The sequence below is a fragment of the Protopterus annectens genome, chromosome 4.part0 (assembly GCF_019279795.1).
Source record: "Protopterus annectens isolate FY-2018-M chromosome 4.part0, PAN1.0, whole genome shotgun sequence".
Taxonomy (NCBI): Eukaryota; Metazoa; Chordata; order Ceratodontiformes; family Protopteridae; genus Protopterus; species Protopterus annectens.
Window position 1 is genome coordinate 605,426,801 of NC_056733.1, and position 20,208 is coordinate 605,447,008.

Below are 20,208 nucleotides of genomic sequence, written 5' to 3' on the forward strand. Positions count from 1 at the left end.
AGGGGATCCCTGAGACGAGTGTATGGAGCCGATGGAAGGGGACCTAGACCTCTTCTTTGAAGGTGGCTCCGATAAGCCTATCGGAGCCAACTGAGTCTTGACAACCTCTGCTCCAGCCGGAGCCGAGGTAACGGTATGAGACTTCGAAACATCGACTCCAGCCAGAGCCGATGTTGAAGCAGCTTTAATGCTCCCAGGAGACAGCTCTGAAGCTGGAGCCGACGGCCTGGAAGTCTTAGAAGGCTTCCCCGACACAGACTGGGTCGGGGGGCCTTCAGGCTTTAACAAGCCTCGAAGTATGAGCTTGTTTTTGTGTTCCTGCAGGACTCTAGGGCTGTTTTGCATGGCAAACAGCACATGAGTCCTGCAGGTGCAAAGGTCCCAGGCAATAGACACAAGAAGTGTGACCGTCTGTCAGAGACATTTTCTGACAGCACGAATCACACTTCTTGAAGCCTGAGACCTTGGAGTCTTTAGACATCCTGAAAAGGCTGTATGAAACACAAACACAACACACAGACACACCCTTTAACCAAATAAAAATCCAGTCACACTGAAAGGACAGGGAAAAAAGGGAGTGGGCCAAAGGCCTAAAAGTTAAAAAGGGGATAAAACGGGAATTCAAACACAAGGGGGACCCGATTTAAACTAAAGGGATGCTCTGTATAAAAACTAAACTAAATAGAAAAGATAGGGGTAGAAATTTGAAGTTTTTTAAACAAGAAAACTCACTAACCTGCCAGAGCCGGTAGAAGAAAGCACCTCGTCAGCTAAGCGGCAAACGAGATCTGAGTAGTTACCGCCTAGCATTGTGGGATATAGGGGAGCCTCGAGCTGGTGGAATAAGCTCTCGAGCTTCAGTATTGGCCGAGTCGGAGCCGAGGGTTGGCTCCGAACCCATCCAGCAAGAATGAAGGCGAGATTGACAACTTAACATTTACTGGCAATGGCCGAAAGGCCTTTAAAAGAAACAGTCTTTATTGAAACAGTTTCAATAAAGACTGTTTCTTTCAAAGACCTTTCGGCCGTTGCCAGTAATTTTTCCTTGTTGGGAACAAGTTGGATTAAGTAGCTGCTAATTACGGGTCCTGAACTGCTGGGCTGTGTTTTTTTATTCAAGGTGTACTTGTTGCTACTTTTGGTCACTGGACTGTAAAGAAAATGGGTGAGGTGGCAGGGTACAAAAGGCAAAATGAGAAGTAAAGGATGGCTGAAGCATGTGACATTGTTTTCCATTTAAGAGAATAGAAACTAAAATTATTAGGACGTCAAATATTCCAATGTTAAAAATCAAACGAACTGCATTTACCTGTGGTAGTAACAATGCATAGTAAAGCAGAAAACAAGAGAAGATCAAAAGCTCTGTATTATTGTCAGGTTACAGCAATATATAAGGATACATGGGCACACTGGTATGACATATAGCCTTATTCTTCTACCACTATTTACATTTTATTTAAGAAACATTTTCTAACAATTTTCATAGTTATTAAAGAAGATTTGACTTACCCACAGCAGTATTACTGGCAATTTCTTGTAATAAGGCCTCACAGGCTGCTGATTTTTCAGCCAAAACAACTTTTTGCTCTGCAAGCTTTACATTCAGTTCAGCTAGCTGAACACTAGCTTCCTTTAGTTTGTCCAATCCGCCCTCCAGTCGCCTACATTGAGCTTAGGGGGAAAAAAACATTAAGTTAACATTATTCACATTACTGAAAAATATTAATTACTTTTAGAATACTGGCTTGCAATACAGTGAATTTCAGTGTTCAAAAAACAAAACATCTAACTGGAAACTGTATGAAGAGATTGAAAGAGAAATAGCATTAAACAGAAGTTATGCATTTATCATAGCAGGTAATTTTTTTTGGTCAAATTCATCCAATATGACCATTGGGTAACAAGCCACAAGTTAGGTTTAAACTGACCTTCTACCAGTGTTTTTAGCCTTGGGTTCCTTCAGAATTTTTGTTTCTAACCTTGAGTTCCTTCATAGGTAGGTACTAGGCTATTTGCCCTAAGGCCTATATAAGCCTTGCCAAAAAGGTACCCTGGCTTTCGCCACCCAAGAAAATTATTTTCCTGTGCCCCTTTCGAGCAGAGCCACAGAAGTGATCCCTGGGGTGAATTCCCTATCTCCCATCCAATCATCAAGATTTTTCTTGAAGAGTGCTAATGATTCCCCTGTGCCTTCACTAACCTCAAATCAGTTTTGTTGGCCAGTAAGGACAGGATTAATGGTCAGATATCATAATCATAAGCGAAAGGAAAAAGGCAGAAGGGCTTCATGTTGGTCTGCTAGGTCTCCCTAAAATGAGGTGATAATTAAATGGTGAAAGCAGGGAAGGATGTTGTATCAGATGGACTAGAATGAAAAGGATCCAGAGTTATGGTAAGTACATAACTTCTGAATCCTATTTCATCCATCTGTCCAATCCAACTACTGGGACAGAATTTTAAGCTACCTCACTTCTTGGTTGGCATCTTGACAGAATACCTGATAGAACTGTAGATCTAAGAGAAGCTCTAGACCTGGATATTATATTCAGATAATGTTTGCTGAAGGTTTGCAAAATAGACCACATTTCTGCTCTGTAAACATAATCCACAGTAGAATTCTTGAAGAAGGCCACAGAAACACAGACAGATGTGATGGGAGTGAGCTTTCAGTTTAGCTGATAAGGATTTGTTTCTAGAAGAGTAAGTGAAGGAGATATAGAGTCAGAAAGCCAGCTGGTAGCATTATTTTGGAAACATTCTTACTCATCCTATTTGGAGCAAAGGATATCAATAAAATACAGTTGCTCATGTCCAACTTACCTTTAACAGTTGTTGTTCGAATTTCACACTGCCTCAGTGGCATACGGGTTGTGTGTCTACACAAACACCTACAATGGGAGCTTTCCAGAGCTCAGCCTCCCCTCTTCTGATTCTCCATGACAGGGGATCGGATAAGCCTCTCTCATCAAGGGAAACCTAACCCTGTCACAGAAAGTCAATGACTCAGGTGTTTAGTGCTAAGTAGGATGAACCAAGAAGAACCAGACACAGGTAACTGAAACCAACCAACCATTTCACAGCCATAAAACACCAACACAAATAACCACAGCCAATCAACAACAAAACAAGGTTGGATAACATTGAACTATATGAAAAATCATGGGGATGGTGGATGGATGCTGCCATTAAGGCAGTGTGAAATTCAAAAATCGGTTGTTACAGGTAAGTGGACTCACTCAACTGTAATATGTTCCTCATTCACACTGCTTAATTAACATATGAGGAGAATCTCAAAGATTAGCCAACCTGGGAGGAGGAAGGATAAGGATCCACAAGCCCTGGAGAATAGTCCTCGCAAATCCTGTTCTGGAACTTGAAAAATAATCCAGTGAGTAGTGCTTTGTAAATGTATAGGCAGAGGGCAAATTGCTGCCTCTAGAATGCTTCCAGAGTCCAATCCTTTCCAATATACCACCAAACAAGATAATGCTCTGTTAGAATGTGCCTTAACCCTGCCTGGAATAGATTTACCATGGTGAGAATAACAGAAAACAACAACAGAGGATAACCAATGTGCAATCATTTGCTTTGAGACAGACTGATCCTTTTTATCCCTGGAAAAGTAAATAAACAGCTGTTCATCTTTCCTGAAGGTTTTAGTTCTGCCAAGGTAGTACCTGAGGTATTCACAATCTCCTTTCCCTTATTATTTGGTTCTGGAAAGAAAAGTGGAGACTGATGGCTTGATTCAGGGTAAATTCAGAAACAAGTTTTAACACCTTTTATTAAATTCTCACTTAAGACACAGGTAAACAAACACTTGTTTGCTCAAAGCTGCAGTGAGTTAGGCCTTCTGCCTTTGTTTTGCTGTTACAAAACTGCTGTGAGACTACAAAAGATGAGTGCTTATTTTCAACTATTTTCTGCACTTCTGATTAATTAACTAAAACAGTATTTGCTGCATATCTGTTTAAACTGTGCAAATGTTTTTTAGGCTTAGTGAATTCAATCCTTACCTCTGTTCTATTATTTGTCTCCTTTTTGTTTCTCTGTTCTGTTAATTTTACTTGTTGCTGCACTTTGAAAAACACTAGCATAGAGATGAATATTTATTACTGTTTGTGATATCTGGAGCTTGTAGCAAAATCTTTTGTCTTGAGAGGCCTAGCTGTTTCTTCATGGGAGGGAAACTCAGTCTAGTCTGATCTGGTTAGAGTTATTACTGCAGGGCTGTTTTTTTATTGGATAATTTGTCTGGCTCCTGATTTTCTGCCTTAAATAGCCAGTGTTTAAACCAGTTTGTACTTGTTTGCTCAAAGCTGCAGAGAGTTTGGCCTTCTGTCCTTGCTCTGCTGTTATAAAAACTGCTGTGAGACTACAAAAGATAAGTGCTTATTTTCAACTGTTTTCTGCACTTTTGATTAACTAACTAAAACAATATTTGCTGCATAACTGTTTAAACTGTGCAACTGTTTTTTAGGCTTAGTGAATTTACTCCTTATCTCTGTTCTGATCTTGTATGCCACCCACCCAACTGTTGTTGTGGTATTAAAGCTTGGTGGCTTTTGAGTTGCCCACCTCTACTATAAATTTGATATTGGACATTCCCCCCAGTCCCATTACATCAGCTCATTCGAAATAAGATGGGAAGGCCCACCCCTTTAGCTTTTTAACCTTGAAATCTTCTGTCTCCTCACTTTCTACTAAATAAAGAAAAAAATATTGTATTTCTTCATACTTTATTTTGCTGCTTGTGTTTAGGAGTTTAACTGCATTTCTTTTGCCGCATTTATTACTGCTTGTCAGTAGCCTCATTAAATTGATGACAGAATTCTACTGAAGTGCTGCTTTATTTGAGGTGTTTTTTACTGTTATGATTGTGAGCAAATGTATCACATTTGTACTGTTTTAAAGCAATTCACTGGTTAACTATATTTCATTACTGTTTAACTGTATTTTTTCATACAGTGAGTTCTGTTGTCTTTAAGTGGTTAATCTGTGCTTCTTTGTGAGTTTTACTATGCTTTATTGAGTAGCACAGTCTGGATACAGGTTTGCTGCATCCAGACCTGCCATTGCATGGTTTTTAACCCTTTTTGAGGTACTCCAACTACAAATTTTCTCTTAGTAGCACTTGTGTGATCACCTAGTTTTACTACTCTTAGATATTTCACCCTTTACCCTCTTAGCTCCCTCTGGCCTCGCTCCCTCAGTTTCTGACAAAAATGGATGGACAATTTCCTATGTTTTCTCCTGTCAGTCTGGTTGATATGGGCATCCTGAGACAGTGCAGCAACTGCCTCATGTACACAGACAACTCTCTACTACTACCACCTATGAACACAATTTGTGAGAGATGCAAATGCATTAAGAACCTAGAGTCATTGCTCTTTCCCTCACAAGCCAGTATATCTGGCACTGAAAAGGCTGTCAATACAAACACCACACCTCAAACACCACCCACAACTACACAACACATACCCACATATCCAGAGGTCCTCAACAAAAACATACATAAACAAAAGAGACCTCCGAGGCAAAAGCACACGTGAACTCCACTGCCCACCACACCACACACCATGCATATTTCACATACCTGTGTCTCACAGCCACTAAACATAAACCCAACATATTAGACATAGGAGACTCCATTGTGAGACACACACGTTCCCCTCACTAGGCTGGATAAGGAGAAAGTCAAAGTTAGTTGTTTGTCAGGTGAAGAATCTGCCATATCACTCATGCACTCAAGTCATAGTCCATGTTGGCATGAATAACTTGAGAGGTACCTCCCTGGACTATATGAAGAGAGACCTGATTGAGCTCGCTGAATGAGTCCCAGATATGTATGTTCCTAGCCTTAAGCAGCATTCTACCGTCACCCAGAATAACGCCTCATTAAAAACAGAAAATGATTGACTTTAACAACTGGCTTAGTTTCTAGTGTCATTCTAATGGGATGCGGTACCTGACAGCCTGGGATGACATGACTGACAAACCACAATGTTTTACCAGAGATGGCCTGCCTCTATCTCCCATGGGCTTCAGGCTCCTGGCAAAGGCTCTTGCCTTCCCCATAGTGCTTTTTTTAGGCAATGTCATGAGGTCAAAACTACCAACATGAACATTTTTTCTAAAAGTAAATTAAAGATCATGCTGATAAACGCTAAAAGTCTAAACATGAAACTGTATTTATTGCAAGCTTTCTTAACTCTGGAAGATGCTGACATTTGTGCAGTCACAGAAACCTGGTTCAAAGCTGTGGAAAGCACCCCAGCCATACCAGGTTACTCATCTTATAATACATTCAGACCATAAAGCATGGGAAGTAAAGCAAAACGAGGTGGAGTTGCGATATATATAAAAGACATACACACCTCCAGGCTGGTCAAACAGTATGACGCAGAGGCAACACTCCAGGTGCAATTAACAATTTACAAGACCACTATTCAAATGATAGCTAGCTACAAGCCGCCAACTTTGACTCAAGATGCCCACTCAATCTATGTGGACCTCTTCAAATCCATCAAGACTCAACCCTTTACCCTGAGTAACTTTAACTATCCAACCATAAATTGGAAGAATTACTAATGCCAAAATAAAAATGGCCAGATATTCCTTGATTTTGTTATTGCAAATGCCTTAAAACAGCTGGTTGGCACCCCCACAAGAGGTGAAAATATCTTGGACTTCGTATTAACCAACATGAGTAACCACTGCAGCATCCCTGCAGTTTCATCATCCCTGGTAATATCCAACCACAAAGCGGTCACTTTCGAAGTCACCATCTCCCCCTCCCCCCAGCTAGGGTCAAACAAAAAAACTTCTCAAAAGCTGTTTGTGACATCCTGAGGGAAGGTATAAAGAGCTTCACAGCCACCTCCCTCTCCACAGGAACTGGCACATATGTCCAAACCTACACCAAAGTACTATACAAGCATTTATATAGCTGCACGGAATCAGGAATACCTGACAGGACAAACTCATCCACCTCAAGGAAGCGTAAACCTGTCTGGTGGACATCTGCAATAAATAAACTCTATAATAAAAAGAAAAAATTGCTGTCCAGGACAAAGAAGGAGCAAGTTTCTAATTGGAAGCAATCTCTGCTTAGCTTGACCAAGCAAATAAGAGCACTAGTGAAATCCTCCAATGCAAACTTCAAGTCCATACTGGCCACATCTACTAAAGACAATAATAAGGCCTTCTTCACATATGTCTGCAATCTCAAAGGAAGCACACAGATCTGCTCAGAGCTGGTGGTCACGGACACCACATACACAAATGCAGTATATATAGCCAACCTGCCGGCAGACAGGTTCAGTAAAAACTTCACTGTCTCTGTCCCCCCCATCTGTAAATGAGGACATGGTAAAACCGAACAAACTACGAACTATACAATTGACTAAAACAAACATACAGAAGTACAGACCGACTCTCATGAAATGCTTTTCATCCTGTAACAGTCACATGGACTTCTTCAGATAAAAAACACAAATGAACTTCCCTTTTAAATACTCCTATATCCAGTCATGTGACCACAAGCATCATTCTTTAAAGAAAGACCAAATATTAAAATAGTTTTTTCATTACATGTGTGTAAAAACAATGGATACCAAATATATATACAAATAAAAATACAATGATCATGAATACCACTCTGACATAAATTCTGCTCACCTTTTAAGATTTTTTAACTTTAATAAATAACTTATTGAACTCATGTCATTAAGACCTGGGGACATGTATGCATTTAGTCGCACCTGCCACAGTAGTTCTAAACACTCTAGCTTTACTGTTATGGGTCCACATCTTGGGTTTGTTTGTACCTGGTCTATTACTTGAAATTTAAAAGTGTGTGTTGGGCTTATATTAACGTATTTTGCTAATGCATTTTCTGTCTTATTTCTGTGGCTAAGCCCTTTTTAAAAACATTTGTCTGAGTATCTCACACTCATACTCAAAGTCAATTGCGGTAGAAGTATTTTTGCAGCTCTTACAAGTTGTCCCTTCACTACAGACTTTTTCTGATAGTAGGGATGCGCAGTTGTATAATGCAGAAATGTGTTTGAGTATGTCTTTCTCAGTGGTATTCATGACTGTTGCATTTTTTATGTTGATATAAATTTGTTTGGTATCCACTGTTTATACACACATGTAATGAAAAAAAAATTTAATATTTGGTCTTTCTTTAAAGAATGATGCTTCTGGTCACATATCTGCATATTGGAGGGGTATTTAAAAGGGAAGTTAATTTGTGTTTTTTATCTGAAGACGTCCATGTGATTGTTTTAGGACGAAAAGTGCTTCATTAAACACTTTATCTCTTGAGAGTCGGTCTGTTGCTTCTGTACATTTGTTTTAGTAAATCAGGACATCTCCAGCACCTGCCCCCTCCCCTTATCTCTAGGGAGCAAGTCATCACTGCCCTCTCAAAGGCAAAAAATACAGCCTCCATGGGCCCTGAAAACATCCCAGGCTGCATCCTACATGAACTCAGGCAGGAACTTGCAGCACCATTAGGTACCCTATTCAACCAACCTGAGTATTGGCTTCATTCCAACTGAGTGGAGGGCAGCCATTGTCATCCCTATACACAAAGGTGGAACGTCCACCGATCCAGGAAATTATAGATTCATCAGCCTAACTAGCCTGATCTGCAAGGCCATGGAGCAGATTATCATGGACCTCATTAATAAGGACACTGGCAACCTCCAAACACTTGATCCTACACAGTTTGGTTTCATCAAGGGGAGGTCATGCCTTTTACATTTGGTCGACTTCTTTGAGATTGTCACCAAAGCCATGGACGAGGGGAAGATGGTGCACACTGCCTACCTTGACCTGGTCAAAGCCTTTAACACTATTCTCCACTTAGGTATAACACATAAAGTTTGTCAACTAGGCATCAATTCATATGTTACCAGATGAGTAGCAAACTGGCTCACTGATAGAACCCACCTAGTCAAAATAGTGGAAGCCACCTTAAGCAGTAGACCCATAATGAGCAGTGTACCCCAAGGATCAATCTTAGGGCCTCTGTTGCTTGAGATACACTTTTCTGAGGTGCAGGCCAAAACCAATGGGCTGTGGCTGACCAAGTTTGCAGATGACTGCAAGCTGGGTGCTGTCATCACTTCCCTAGTGATATGGATATCCTCCAAGAGGGTCTCACCCAAACAAATGACTGGTACCAGAAACATGACCTCAAACTAAATGCCACAAAATGTATCATCATCCCCTTTGGGGAGACTGACATCCCCACAAATTATCACATTTATCAATCATGAGGGACTTGGGCACCCAGGTTGATAGCAAACTGACTTTTGACCACCATATTTCCTCCACTGTATGGAAGGCATTCTACATAGCCTACCTGATTAGTAAGGGTATCTCATCCAGGGACAAGGTGGTCATAACATCTCTGTAAGACCCATTATTGAGTACAATGCCCCTTTTGGTATGTACCTCACAAAGCACATGCAGCAGCTGGAGAGACCACAGGGGGTCCTCACCAGGAGAATCCAGGGGCTCAAACATCTATCCTACACAGATAGGGAAAAAGGCCCTGTCTCTCTACTCATTCTCATACTGACTCCTCAGAGGTGACCTCTGTCTGGCATACAAAGCAATCTCAGACTCCACCTTGACGGGACTGCTGCATATCCGCAAGTCAGGCTTCACTCAAGTAACCCGTACTTGCGGCCTCCACCTGGTCTGTGACATCAATAGGACTTGTTGGCGAGACAGATTTGTGTCCCAGAGACTCCCCCTTTTGTGGAAAAGACTCCCGCTCCATATCAAGCAGAGTACCTCATTAACCCTACTTAAGCTCAACCTGGATAACTGGATGGGGAACAGAAAATACACTCCTGGGATTCCACTTGTGTTTCTGCTGGACAGTGGCATCGGGTGCTGGTTTGTTGGAACATGGGCTAAATTCTTGGCTAGGCTTGTAAGAGCCTCAGGGCGAGTAGCTTAGTACCTTACTATGATCCTACGATCCTATAATAGAAAAAAAAGAAAAAACATATTACATTTTCCCATTTGCATACTGCTCCTTATTAAAATGTTAGCATTCAAAATGCGGAGTGCTGACAAGCCAAAAACAAAAAACAAAAAACGGTTGAAAACACATGAGAAGAGTGAATTTCAAAATCACTCTTCTCCTTTAAAAATACGTTTTTTTTTTGCCTTTCTGCAAAGTTGGGGGGGGTCAAGCTTCCCACACCCCTGAACTTATATATACCAACTCTGACATTGCCATACCTCAGAGAAAAAGGAATATTCCAAGAAATGGCATGTCAGTCTTGATATATGCAAGTCCGATCTTTCAGCCATTCAGTCTCCATATTAAGTGAGTCCCAAGACTCCCAACATTTCATATGATTACCTTTGCATACATTATACAGCACATGGATTTTTTTTATAACTAAAATTGCTCATTTTTCCTGCCTTCACTTAAACCTCACTCCTCCAGGATTTTATTTTGCATATATTGTTCCTACAGTTTCCATTTATTTCCACATAATTTGCTCCTTCCCTTTTTTTAAAGATCCCTCATCCATTTCTTTTATCTCTTTTTCAAAATTCAGTACTTCAAATACAGTTGGCATAGACTTTGATTTCCATTTTTTAGTAATTTCTTTTTTGGTGGCTACAAGAATTAAACTAAACAAGGCCTTATTCAATACTTCTGATAGAGTACTCTGTAAGGAATTTTTAAACTCTGCCAACTCATTATACACTCCCAAAACATATGCCCCAAATAACCTGATTTTTTTCTCATTACATCTCCAAGATTTGCTATCTACCTGGGAAAAATTATCTGAAGTCTGCCTGGGGCATAAAATAACTATGCAAACACGTCCAAGCCAAAATCATAAACCTTCTGTACTCTGATGCATACTTGGGAGCCATACATATATCCTCCCATTGTTCCCTTGGAAATTGCTTTTCCAGTCTCTCTTCCTAATCTTTTCTAAACTTCTCTAACTGATTTTTATAGTTATAATGCACCATTTTATGCCCTAAAAATTATCTCTTTTTAACATCGGCTTCTGCTCTACATTCTATTAAAAGCTGTACCAGAGCAAGTTTTCTCTTTGCCTGTACTCTGAGATCAAGCCCTGGAAGAGAAGGCAACCTCTAGCCTGCAATTCAAATGTCTTCTTGGCCTCATCTCAGTCTATTATATTTCCTGCTTGAGTTATGTGCTCCCAATACCTTGGTTATTTGCCAGTTTTCTCCAGTAAATGACAGCCCCCTTTTGCCTATTTTCTGTATCCCAACTTGCACTCATCCCTACTGGCAAAATCTCTCTCCACTCACATGTTGGCTTAGTTCTTAAACCATTTTCTGCTACTTTATGAATATAATATTCTGTATGGTTATTATTCTACTTAAGGATCTGCATCCAAAATCCAACACTGTCTTTATTTCTTGAACACCCCCACGGCTTTATCATCTTTCCACTTTGAAGTATAACTTTCTGCTAGTGTTATGTATATCAGCCTAAATAGTTTAGCTTTAAAATATCCTTTCAAATCATGTAATCCTAAAACCACCCTATTGTACTGGAAGGATCAATTTATCCCACCTAACTCTTGCCTTCTTCCTCTCCCAGATCAATTCCTTTAACTCTTTATTTTCCTCTGACTGATTAAAATATGCCTGACCTCCAAATAAAACTAAAGGGACTAAAATATTTTCACTGCTTGTATCTTACTATATATAGTATCTATATATATATATATATATATATATATATATATATATATATATATATATATATATACATATATAAAATATCTATATATATATAAATGGGTCTACTTCTAAAGACTGGCAAACGCCATTCCCGACACAGAAATCACCGGCCAGAACACCGACAACACAACCGACAACGCCGAAACACCGAACACCATAACACCGACACACGGGCGTAAACAACACACTACACTACATAGCATACACACTAGCCCTGACCCAAACTAACCCTAAGGTCCGACACTATCGCACACTTCACCTACCTGCACCCTAACCCTAACTCACTTACCCACCCCTAGCCCAAGCTCCGACACTAGACACTTCACCTACCTGCACCTAACCTAACTCACTTACCCACCTAGCCCAAGCTCCGACACTAACGCACACTTCACCTACCTGCACCCTAACCCTAACTCACTTACCCACCCCTAGCCCAAGCTCCGACACTAACGCACACTTCACCTACCTGCACCCTAACCCTAAAGCTCCGACACTAACGCACACTTCACCTACCTGCACTCTAACCTTCACTCACTTACCTGACCACTCCTACCTCCGTCACTGTCGCACACTTACCAGGTCGCGATCACACATTACCCTTGTCGGTCTTTCCACTGTCGGCAAATCACCCTGTCGGTATACGTACCTGTCGGTTATCTGGCGTCGGTGATTTCCGCGTCTATATATATATATATAGGAGTCTGCATGTCCTCCCTGTGGTCGCGTGGGTTTCCTCCGGGTGCTCCGGTTTCCTCCCACATCCCAAAGACATGCTGCAGGTGGATTTGGACACTCTAAATTGGCCCTAGGTGTGAGTGCGTGTGTGTGTGTGCCTTCTGTGTAAGGTTGGGTGCCGGGCTGGCAACTTGACACTGTAAAACTCCACTGCCAATCATGAGTGGACAGGTGATCCGCTGTGGCGACCCCTAACCGGGAAAAAGCCGAAAGAAGATATATATATATATATATATATATATACATACATACATAAGCAAGGGTTTTCAGTTTCTCCAGTTTCTCAATTTTTATCCATCATTTAGTCTGTTCTCACATATCCTGAAGCTACGATAATGGAAGCTTTTTAATCAATACTCTTAAATTCTTCATCTTATCATGTCCCCATAAATATGAGTATTGCTGAATTAATTTGTGTGTGGGTACATAATTTATGTCCGTAGCCTTTGTTTTACCTTCATTAATTTTATATCCCCAAAGACATGAAACTGTTTTAAATGTCCCACAAAACTGAGATGTCCTTTTCTGGATTTATCTTGTACAAAATAATATCATCTGCAAATAAAGACAGCTTTTCTTGATTACTGTACCAATTATATTTTTGATTTCTGAGTCCCTTATTTTCTTTGCCAATGGCTCTAAATGCAAAGCAAATCATAAAATGGAAAGAGGACACCTATGCCTGGTTCTTTTATTCAAAGATAACTTATAAGAAAGGAACCTTCCCATGTTAATTTTTGCCCCTGATATGTCATATATCCTGCTAATTAACCTTATTGTTTCAAGGAATGGAAATACCTCCATTCCCCTATTCATAAATCCCAGCTTACTCTGTCGGATGATTTCTCTGCATCAAGACCCACCATCAACAGGGATATTTTATTACATTCTGCTTCTCTCTGGATCATCACTGTTCTGTTAATGTTATCAAATATTTACCTTCTCTCAACAAAACCACATTGATTCACATCTATCAGTTTTGGCAACGTTTGCCTTTCTTTAACTACTATACACAAATAGTTTATAACCATGGTTTAAAATTTAAATGGTTCTATATGAAGTTGGGTTGATGAGTATTGTCTTTAGGTAATACAGCCAATGCAACTTTCTTCCAAGATATTGGTACATTCCATCCTTGCAAAGTACTGTTAAACAAAATCTTCAGCATGAATTTATTTTATTTGTCAAATTCACATGCTCATTTCTTTCCAACTGTAACACATGCAGCACTGTTATTTGCACTCTGTACGCCTTACTACAATTCAGTACTCTCTCCATTTTGTTATACCTGTAAGGCCATTTACATTCCAAGATAATATGAATAGAGTAGCCCTTATGATATAAAGCTATTGTTCCCACCTAATACAGATAAAGTACAGTTTTGTACCTACCATAAATGTAGATGTTCGAGGATTCCATTGCTGCAGTCCTTACTATTGGGTATAGTCCGCATCCAGTCGGCCCGAATACCAGAGTATAAGGCTGACGTCGGTCAGGGCGCATTAGACTGACGTCAGTACGTCAGGGTACTAATGCGCATGACCGGCGTCATATCCTCAGTCTTTTCTTGCCCCAGATGTCAGAAGACCCTAAAAAGACAAGGCCCAAAATACCTGCACCAAAACATGAACAATATATACAAAAATATAAGCAGGTAAATCACCTACACAACCACCCCTAAACACAGAGGGGAAGGAGGGAGGGTAAATTGGACTGCAGCAATGGAATCCTCGAACATCTACATTTATGGTAGGTACAAAACTGTACTATGTTCTTCGTCTTCCATTGCTGCAGTCCTTACTATTGGGTAGAATCCCAAAGCAGAGGTAAGGGAGGCTGGCAAATCATAAAGAAGCAGGAGCTGACAACATGCCTTGCAAAACAGCTGTGGCAAAACCAGCCCTAGACTTAGAGTAGATAGGAAGGTGATAATGCTTAGAGAAAGTATGCACTGAACTCCAAGTAGCTGCTTCCAAAATATCCTTAGTTGCCACCCCGTAGAAATGCTGTTGAAGTGGCAGTAGCCCTAGTGGAATGAGGCCTAATCCCAGCTGGAACTTCCTTGCCATGATGGGAATAACAAAATGCAATGCAAAAGCCAATCCACCTAGAAATAGTTTGTTTTGACACAGGCTTGCCCTGCGAACTCAAAGCAAAAGAAACAAACAACTGCTGAGACTGCCTAAAATCCTTAGTCCTGCTTAAGTAATAACGCAATTGCCTGTGTACATCTAAAGTATGCAAAATCTTTTCCCCTTTATTTTGGGGGTCTGCATAAAAGGTAGGCAAATGAATAGTTTGGTTTAAAGCCACACTAGAAACCACCTTAGGCATAAAGGAAGGATTAGTGCGTAATGATACCCTATCCTTATGGAAAATCAAAAGGGCTCGACTGCCATAAGGGCCTGCAACTCAGACACCCTTCTTGCAGAAGTAATAGCCAACAAAAAGCAGTCTTCCATGACAAATATTTCAATTCAGCAGTAGGCGCAGGCTCGAAGGCTTGTAGAGTAAGTTTTTCCTACACAAAATTGAGATCCCAAGCAGGAGTAGGAGCTCTACGTGCGGGTCTTATATTCTTAGCCCCTCTAAGAAACTGCTTGAACAAAGGATGCGAAAACAATGGTGGGTCACAATCATAGTGAGCTGAGATTGCTGCAGCATGAATCTTGATGGAAGAGAAGGACAGACCCTTGTCCAGTAACTCAGTAAGATATTGAAGAGCCATACTCAAATTAGGCTCAGAAATCTCCAAATACTTTGCTTTACTCCAAAATAAAAATCTCTTCCATTTTGCTGCGTACACTTTCCTTGTACTAGGTCTTCTAGCTTCCATAATCACATTCAAAACTTGTTGAGGAAGTTGAGACCTGCTGTGTTTCAACACAGAATATGCCAGGCTGTCAGAGGAAGAGAGTGAAGCTTGACATTGAGCAGATGACCGTCCTGCTGGGATAACAGATGTGGAATCAAAGGTTAAGGCCATGGAGGCTTCTTTACCAGACTCCGTAGTAGAGGGTACCAGTGTTGCCGAGGCCAATCTGGAGCTATCAAAATCATCCTTGGCCTGTCCTGTCTGACCTTTAACAGTACCTTTGGAAGAAGAGGCAGAGGTGGAAAGGCATACAGATGAAGGTTTGTCCAACTGAAAGACAGAGCATCCACTTTCCAAGCTGTGTGATGAAACCCCTTTGTGCAAAACTGTGGCAGCTGGTGGTTTAGTGGAGAAGCGAACAGATCTATGTCTGGAGTTCCCCATGACACTGTCAATTTCTGAAATACATGAAGATCCAGTTTCCACTTGTGGGGATCCATGATTTGTCTGCTTAACACATTTGCTAAGGAGTTCTGTGCTCCTGGCAGAAACCTTGCCTGAAGAGTTAGGTGCAAGCGTGGCGCAGTCTCCAACAAAATCATTGCATGCCTGCATAGAGGATAAGAATGTGTTCCCCTTGTTTGTTGAAGTACCACATGACAGTTGTGTTGTCTGTTAGAATCAACACCTGCCCTGGAAGAAGTAACTCCTTGAAAGCCAGCAATGCGAACTGGACTGCTAACATCTCCTTTATGTTGATATGTAGATGCTGTAGTCTGGCAGGCCACTTGTCTTGTATCCACTTTACATTTAGATGAGCTCCCCAAGCAATGTCTGAGGCATCTGTCGGTAAAATCTGACTCGCCTCTGGCCGGGTCACAGAGAGTCCCTTGTTTAGGTGACATTCCTGAGCCCACCACAAAAAATACTCTTTGAAGGCAAGGTATTATTTGAATGACAGTGTCTAAATCCTGGCAGTGCTGTGTCCATACATTTTTGAGATACCATTGTAACTTCCTCATATGCAGTTTGGCATTGGGAAGCACCAGAATATAAGATGCCATGAACCCTAATGCTTGAAGGACTGTCTCTGCAGTCAGCACGGACTGATGAGATAGTTGATGGAAGTAAAGTGACAGACTCTTTTGTTTGTCCGGGGTTAAAAAGGCCATCTGGGCGGCTGTATTCAGTCTCACACCCAGAAAGCACATGTCTTGAGAGGGTACTAGACTGGACTTTATTTCGTTCACAGAATACCCTAGGCATCTTAGCACTGCTATAAGATATTCCAGATGCTGTAGAAGGTCTTCCTTTTCTTGAGCCAGAATCAGGCAGTCGTCTAAATAAGGATAGATTTGAAGTCCTTGTAGCCTGAAGTAAGCTATCACTGGAGCCAGAACCTTTGTGAATACTCTGGGCGCAGTAGATAAGCCAAAGGGCAATGCAGAGAACTGATAATGAGAATCTCCAGCTTGAAACCGCAGATACTTCCTGTAACTTAGCCTGATATGCACATGAAGGTAAGCTTCCTTGAGATCTAAAGTTACCATCCAGTGATCTTTGCCCAGCAGGGGTAAAAGCTGTTGTAACGTCAACATCTTGAACTTGGGAATGTCCAGATAAGTGTTGAGGAGAGATAAATCCAAAAGCAGTCTCCACGTGTTCCCCTTCTCTGGTACTAGGAACATGCGAGAATAAAATCCTAGGCCCCTTTCTGACACAGGGACTGGTAGAATGATGTCCAACACCCATCTGTCTTGAGTAATTAAATCCCAATTTCCTTTGAAAAGAGACAGTTGTCCTTCCAAAGGAGCTGCCAGACGAGAATCTACTGGCAGTTGAAAAGGCAGGTCATTGGGTCTGTTTACGAAAGGACTGACCCCTGCCCTCACCAGAAGTCTGAGCAGGTGAACTCCTGTTCTAGGCCTAAAAGAACCTTGAGCCCTGCCCCTACCACGTCTAGACCTACCCCTAGACTGGGAATCATAAGCAGGATATGTCCACCCCTTAGCAGGCCAATTTCTACTAAACTTCGTGGCTGTACCTGCAAAAATCTTTAACAGTTTGCATAGACTTAGCTTTGTCCTCCATTTTCTTTAAAACTGCTTCCACAGGTGAACCAAACAACACATCAGACTGTAAAGGAGCATCCAAAATCCTTGTCTTAACATGCTCAGCCAAATTTTGATCCCTCAACCAGGCATGCCTGCGAAGAACAGAACTAGTGGCAGCCACCCTCGAGGAGGCCTGCACAGCATCAAAACCACATTGCAAAGAATGCTTGCCCACTTGTTCAGACACATAAACTAAATCCAGCAAGTCTTTACAATCAATACCTTCCGCCAAAGCATCCACCTTAGATTTCAATTGTGAAAGGAGATAATTTTGATATTTCAGCATGTGAAACTGACAATTCAACGCTCTCATGGCTAGAGTGGAAGAAGTATACACTTTCTTACCCCACCTATCTAACGCCCTTGCCTCTTTGTCAGTGGGAACAGGATTTTTAACCACAGAGGCCTTAACACCTTTAGGCCCCTGAGAAACAGTTTCTGGGTCCGCCCTAGGACTCTTAAACAAATACTTATGAGCTTGGGCACCCTATAGTACCTATCAGGTTTAACAGGAGCAGGAGGCAAAGAATCAGGGTTCAGGAAGCCTCTGCAAAAACATCTTCCACCACATTCAACACAGGAGGTATAGCTAAGGGCCTATGCTGGGGTAAAACAAGAATTCCCTAAGCCTCTTCCTGGAATCAGAGTAATCCTGGCCTTCCCATTTAAAGTGCTCCCTCATGGAATGCAGAGTCTCTGAAAATGAAAAATCCTCAGGAGGAGAAGCGAAGGAGTGGCATCATCCACATCAGAATCAGAATAATGAGGATACTCCTGCAAATCTTCCAGAAGATTCAGAAGCCCCTGAACCCTGTTCAAAACTGTCAAACTCTGGTTCCACCCTAGGCCTCTTATCAGGAAGGCCCATAGAACCTCTAATCATAGTAATCAAATCTTCTGCCATTTTAAGCATATGTTTCTTAGGTACAGAACCCGAAGGCTAGGAGAAGCCCTACTGAAGCTGAAGTTGGCCTACCTCTAAAGAAGTTTTGGCAACAGAAGGAGAGGCTCTAACTACTTTGGGAAGAGAGGGAAGAATAGTTACCTGAGAAGCCCCCTCAGCCTGGCCTGCCTCCTGAGAGGGTACATCCTGTAACAGTAAAGTTTCTGCCTGAGACTCTATAGAAACTCCTGGCAAAACCTCTGGCCACTGAGCCATCTAAAGAACGCACGTCTGGGACTGCCGGTTCATCAACCCTAGGCTTCGCTGTTTTGTCCTTGCGCTTCTTGGATGAAGGGGTCTTCGGTGCATCCGTCGGCATTTTATAATTGCAACGCTTCCCAAACACTAATCTGGCACAGTCTAACCTCCTCTTAATAGTGCGTTTGTTAAACTTAGCACAAGAGCGGCAACCAACAACGTCGTGCTCAGGCCCTAAACAAGGTATACATAATGTATGGTAATCCCTATGAGGTATTTGTTTCCCACAAGAAATACAGTTATTCACTTTTTCTGACATCCGGTTAAATACTGAGGCAAGAAAAAACCAAAATGTTCCCCAACGGGGTACTTAGCCAACTCTGATTCGGTCTGAAACTCCGGTTTCGGAAATATTTCAGAACGCCAACCTGCACTCGCAAAACTGCTTCTGCATCGGATCACGCGGCAAAAAAGACTGAGGATATGACGCCGGTCATGCGCATTAGTACCCTGACGTACTGACGTCAGTCTAATGCGCCCTGACCGACGTCAGCCTTATACTCTGGTATTCGGGCCGACTGGATGCGGACTATACCCAATAGTAAGGACTGCAGCAATGGAAGACGAAGAACATCAGATTTTTTGAATCGATATTCCCAACCTTTTTCTTACATGCTAATGTTTGGCAGGCTGATGTTGTATACAGTTGTTTCTTCTCATCTCCATTTGAACCTATGTCAATTTTCTTAAACCATCTCAAAAACGAACAAATTAACTAGAAAATAACACCAAACATTTTCAGAACATCCTGTTCCCTGTTAACTTAGAACAAACTATGTACATCTTCAAAAAATGAAGTTTATCCCTCTAGATAGAAACAACTGCCCCAAACTGACAGCTGCTCCCTTAGGCATTACCTACATTACCCATGCTAAAGCACATATGTCACAGCTGGTGTTCCCACTTGTACTGGTTGCAGTTTGTTCTTTTTTCTCTATTCCCCTACCAGTTGTAGAAAACAGTTTATACGCTTTCATAAGACATTAATTTTTAGCCCTAAGAAAGGATGCACTGGCTATCTTTAAATAAAACTAAATTGTACACAGATCTATTGATGCATTAATGTATTAAGGCAAATGTGAAGCTTTACAGTCTCTCATTTATTTGTAGAAAAGTACTAGTCTAGCTGCCCTTGTAGGTCATTTTAAGCCTAGCCAATTTTCCTCAAAGGTGAGAATGAAACCTGTATCTTGTGGCTGTGAAGTAAAGACCTTAACCATTATGCCAACCCCAAATTCACTAATTTCAGTGTTGCTGGTCTCCTTCGTGTTCATCTCCATCTCCTAGCACCAGACTCTGAATCAAGTCCTAGGCACACCTGATTCTTGTAGGCAACTCCTGTGTGTGTTGGATAATATCACTAATAATATTAACTGATATGCTCGTACGCTAGCGCAAATCAAGTTAAAGAAGCTTCTAAGGGATCGTAAGGATTATGCTGCAGATCATGTCTTTACTTGGCCTCGAGAAATAAATAATATTGCAACAGCTGTTGATGTACAATCCAATACAGAATGTGAGCCACAAATGAATGAAAGTTGCTTAAATACAGAATTGACATTGAAAAGAGGAGT

The 20,208-nt window shown here is 41.3% G+C and overlaps 1 protein-coding gene across 1 annotated transcript in view; it reads right to left on the minus strand.

Moving 5' to 3' along the window:
- Nucleotides 1–20,208, minus strand: part of DNAH10 (dynein axonemal heavy chain 10) — a 5,879,077-nt gene that overhangs the window by 1,705,771 nt on the left and 4,153,098 nt on the right. Inside the window, exon 57 of the mRNA XM_044069759.1 lies at nt 1,510–1,671. Within this exon, the coding sequence (XP_043925694.1) occupies nt 1,510–1,671 (162 nt within the window). The remainder of the gene's footprint in view (nt 1–1,509; nt 1,672–20,208) is intronic.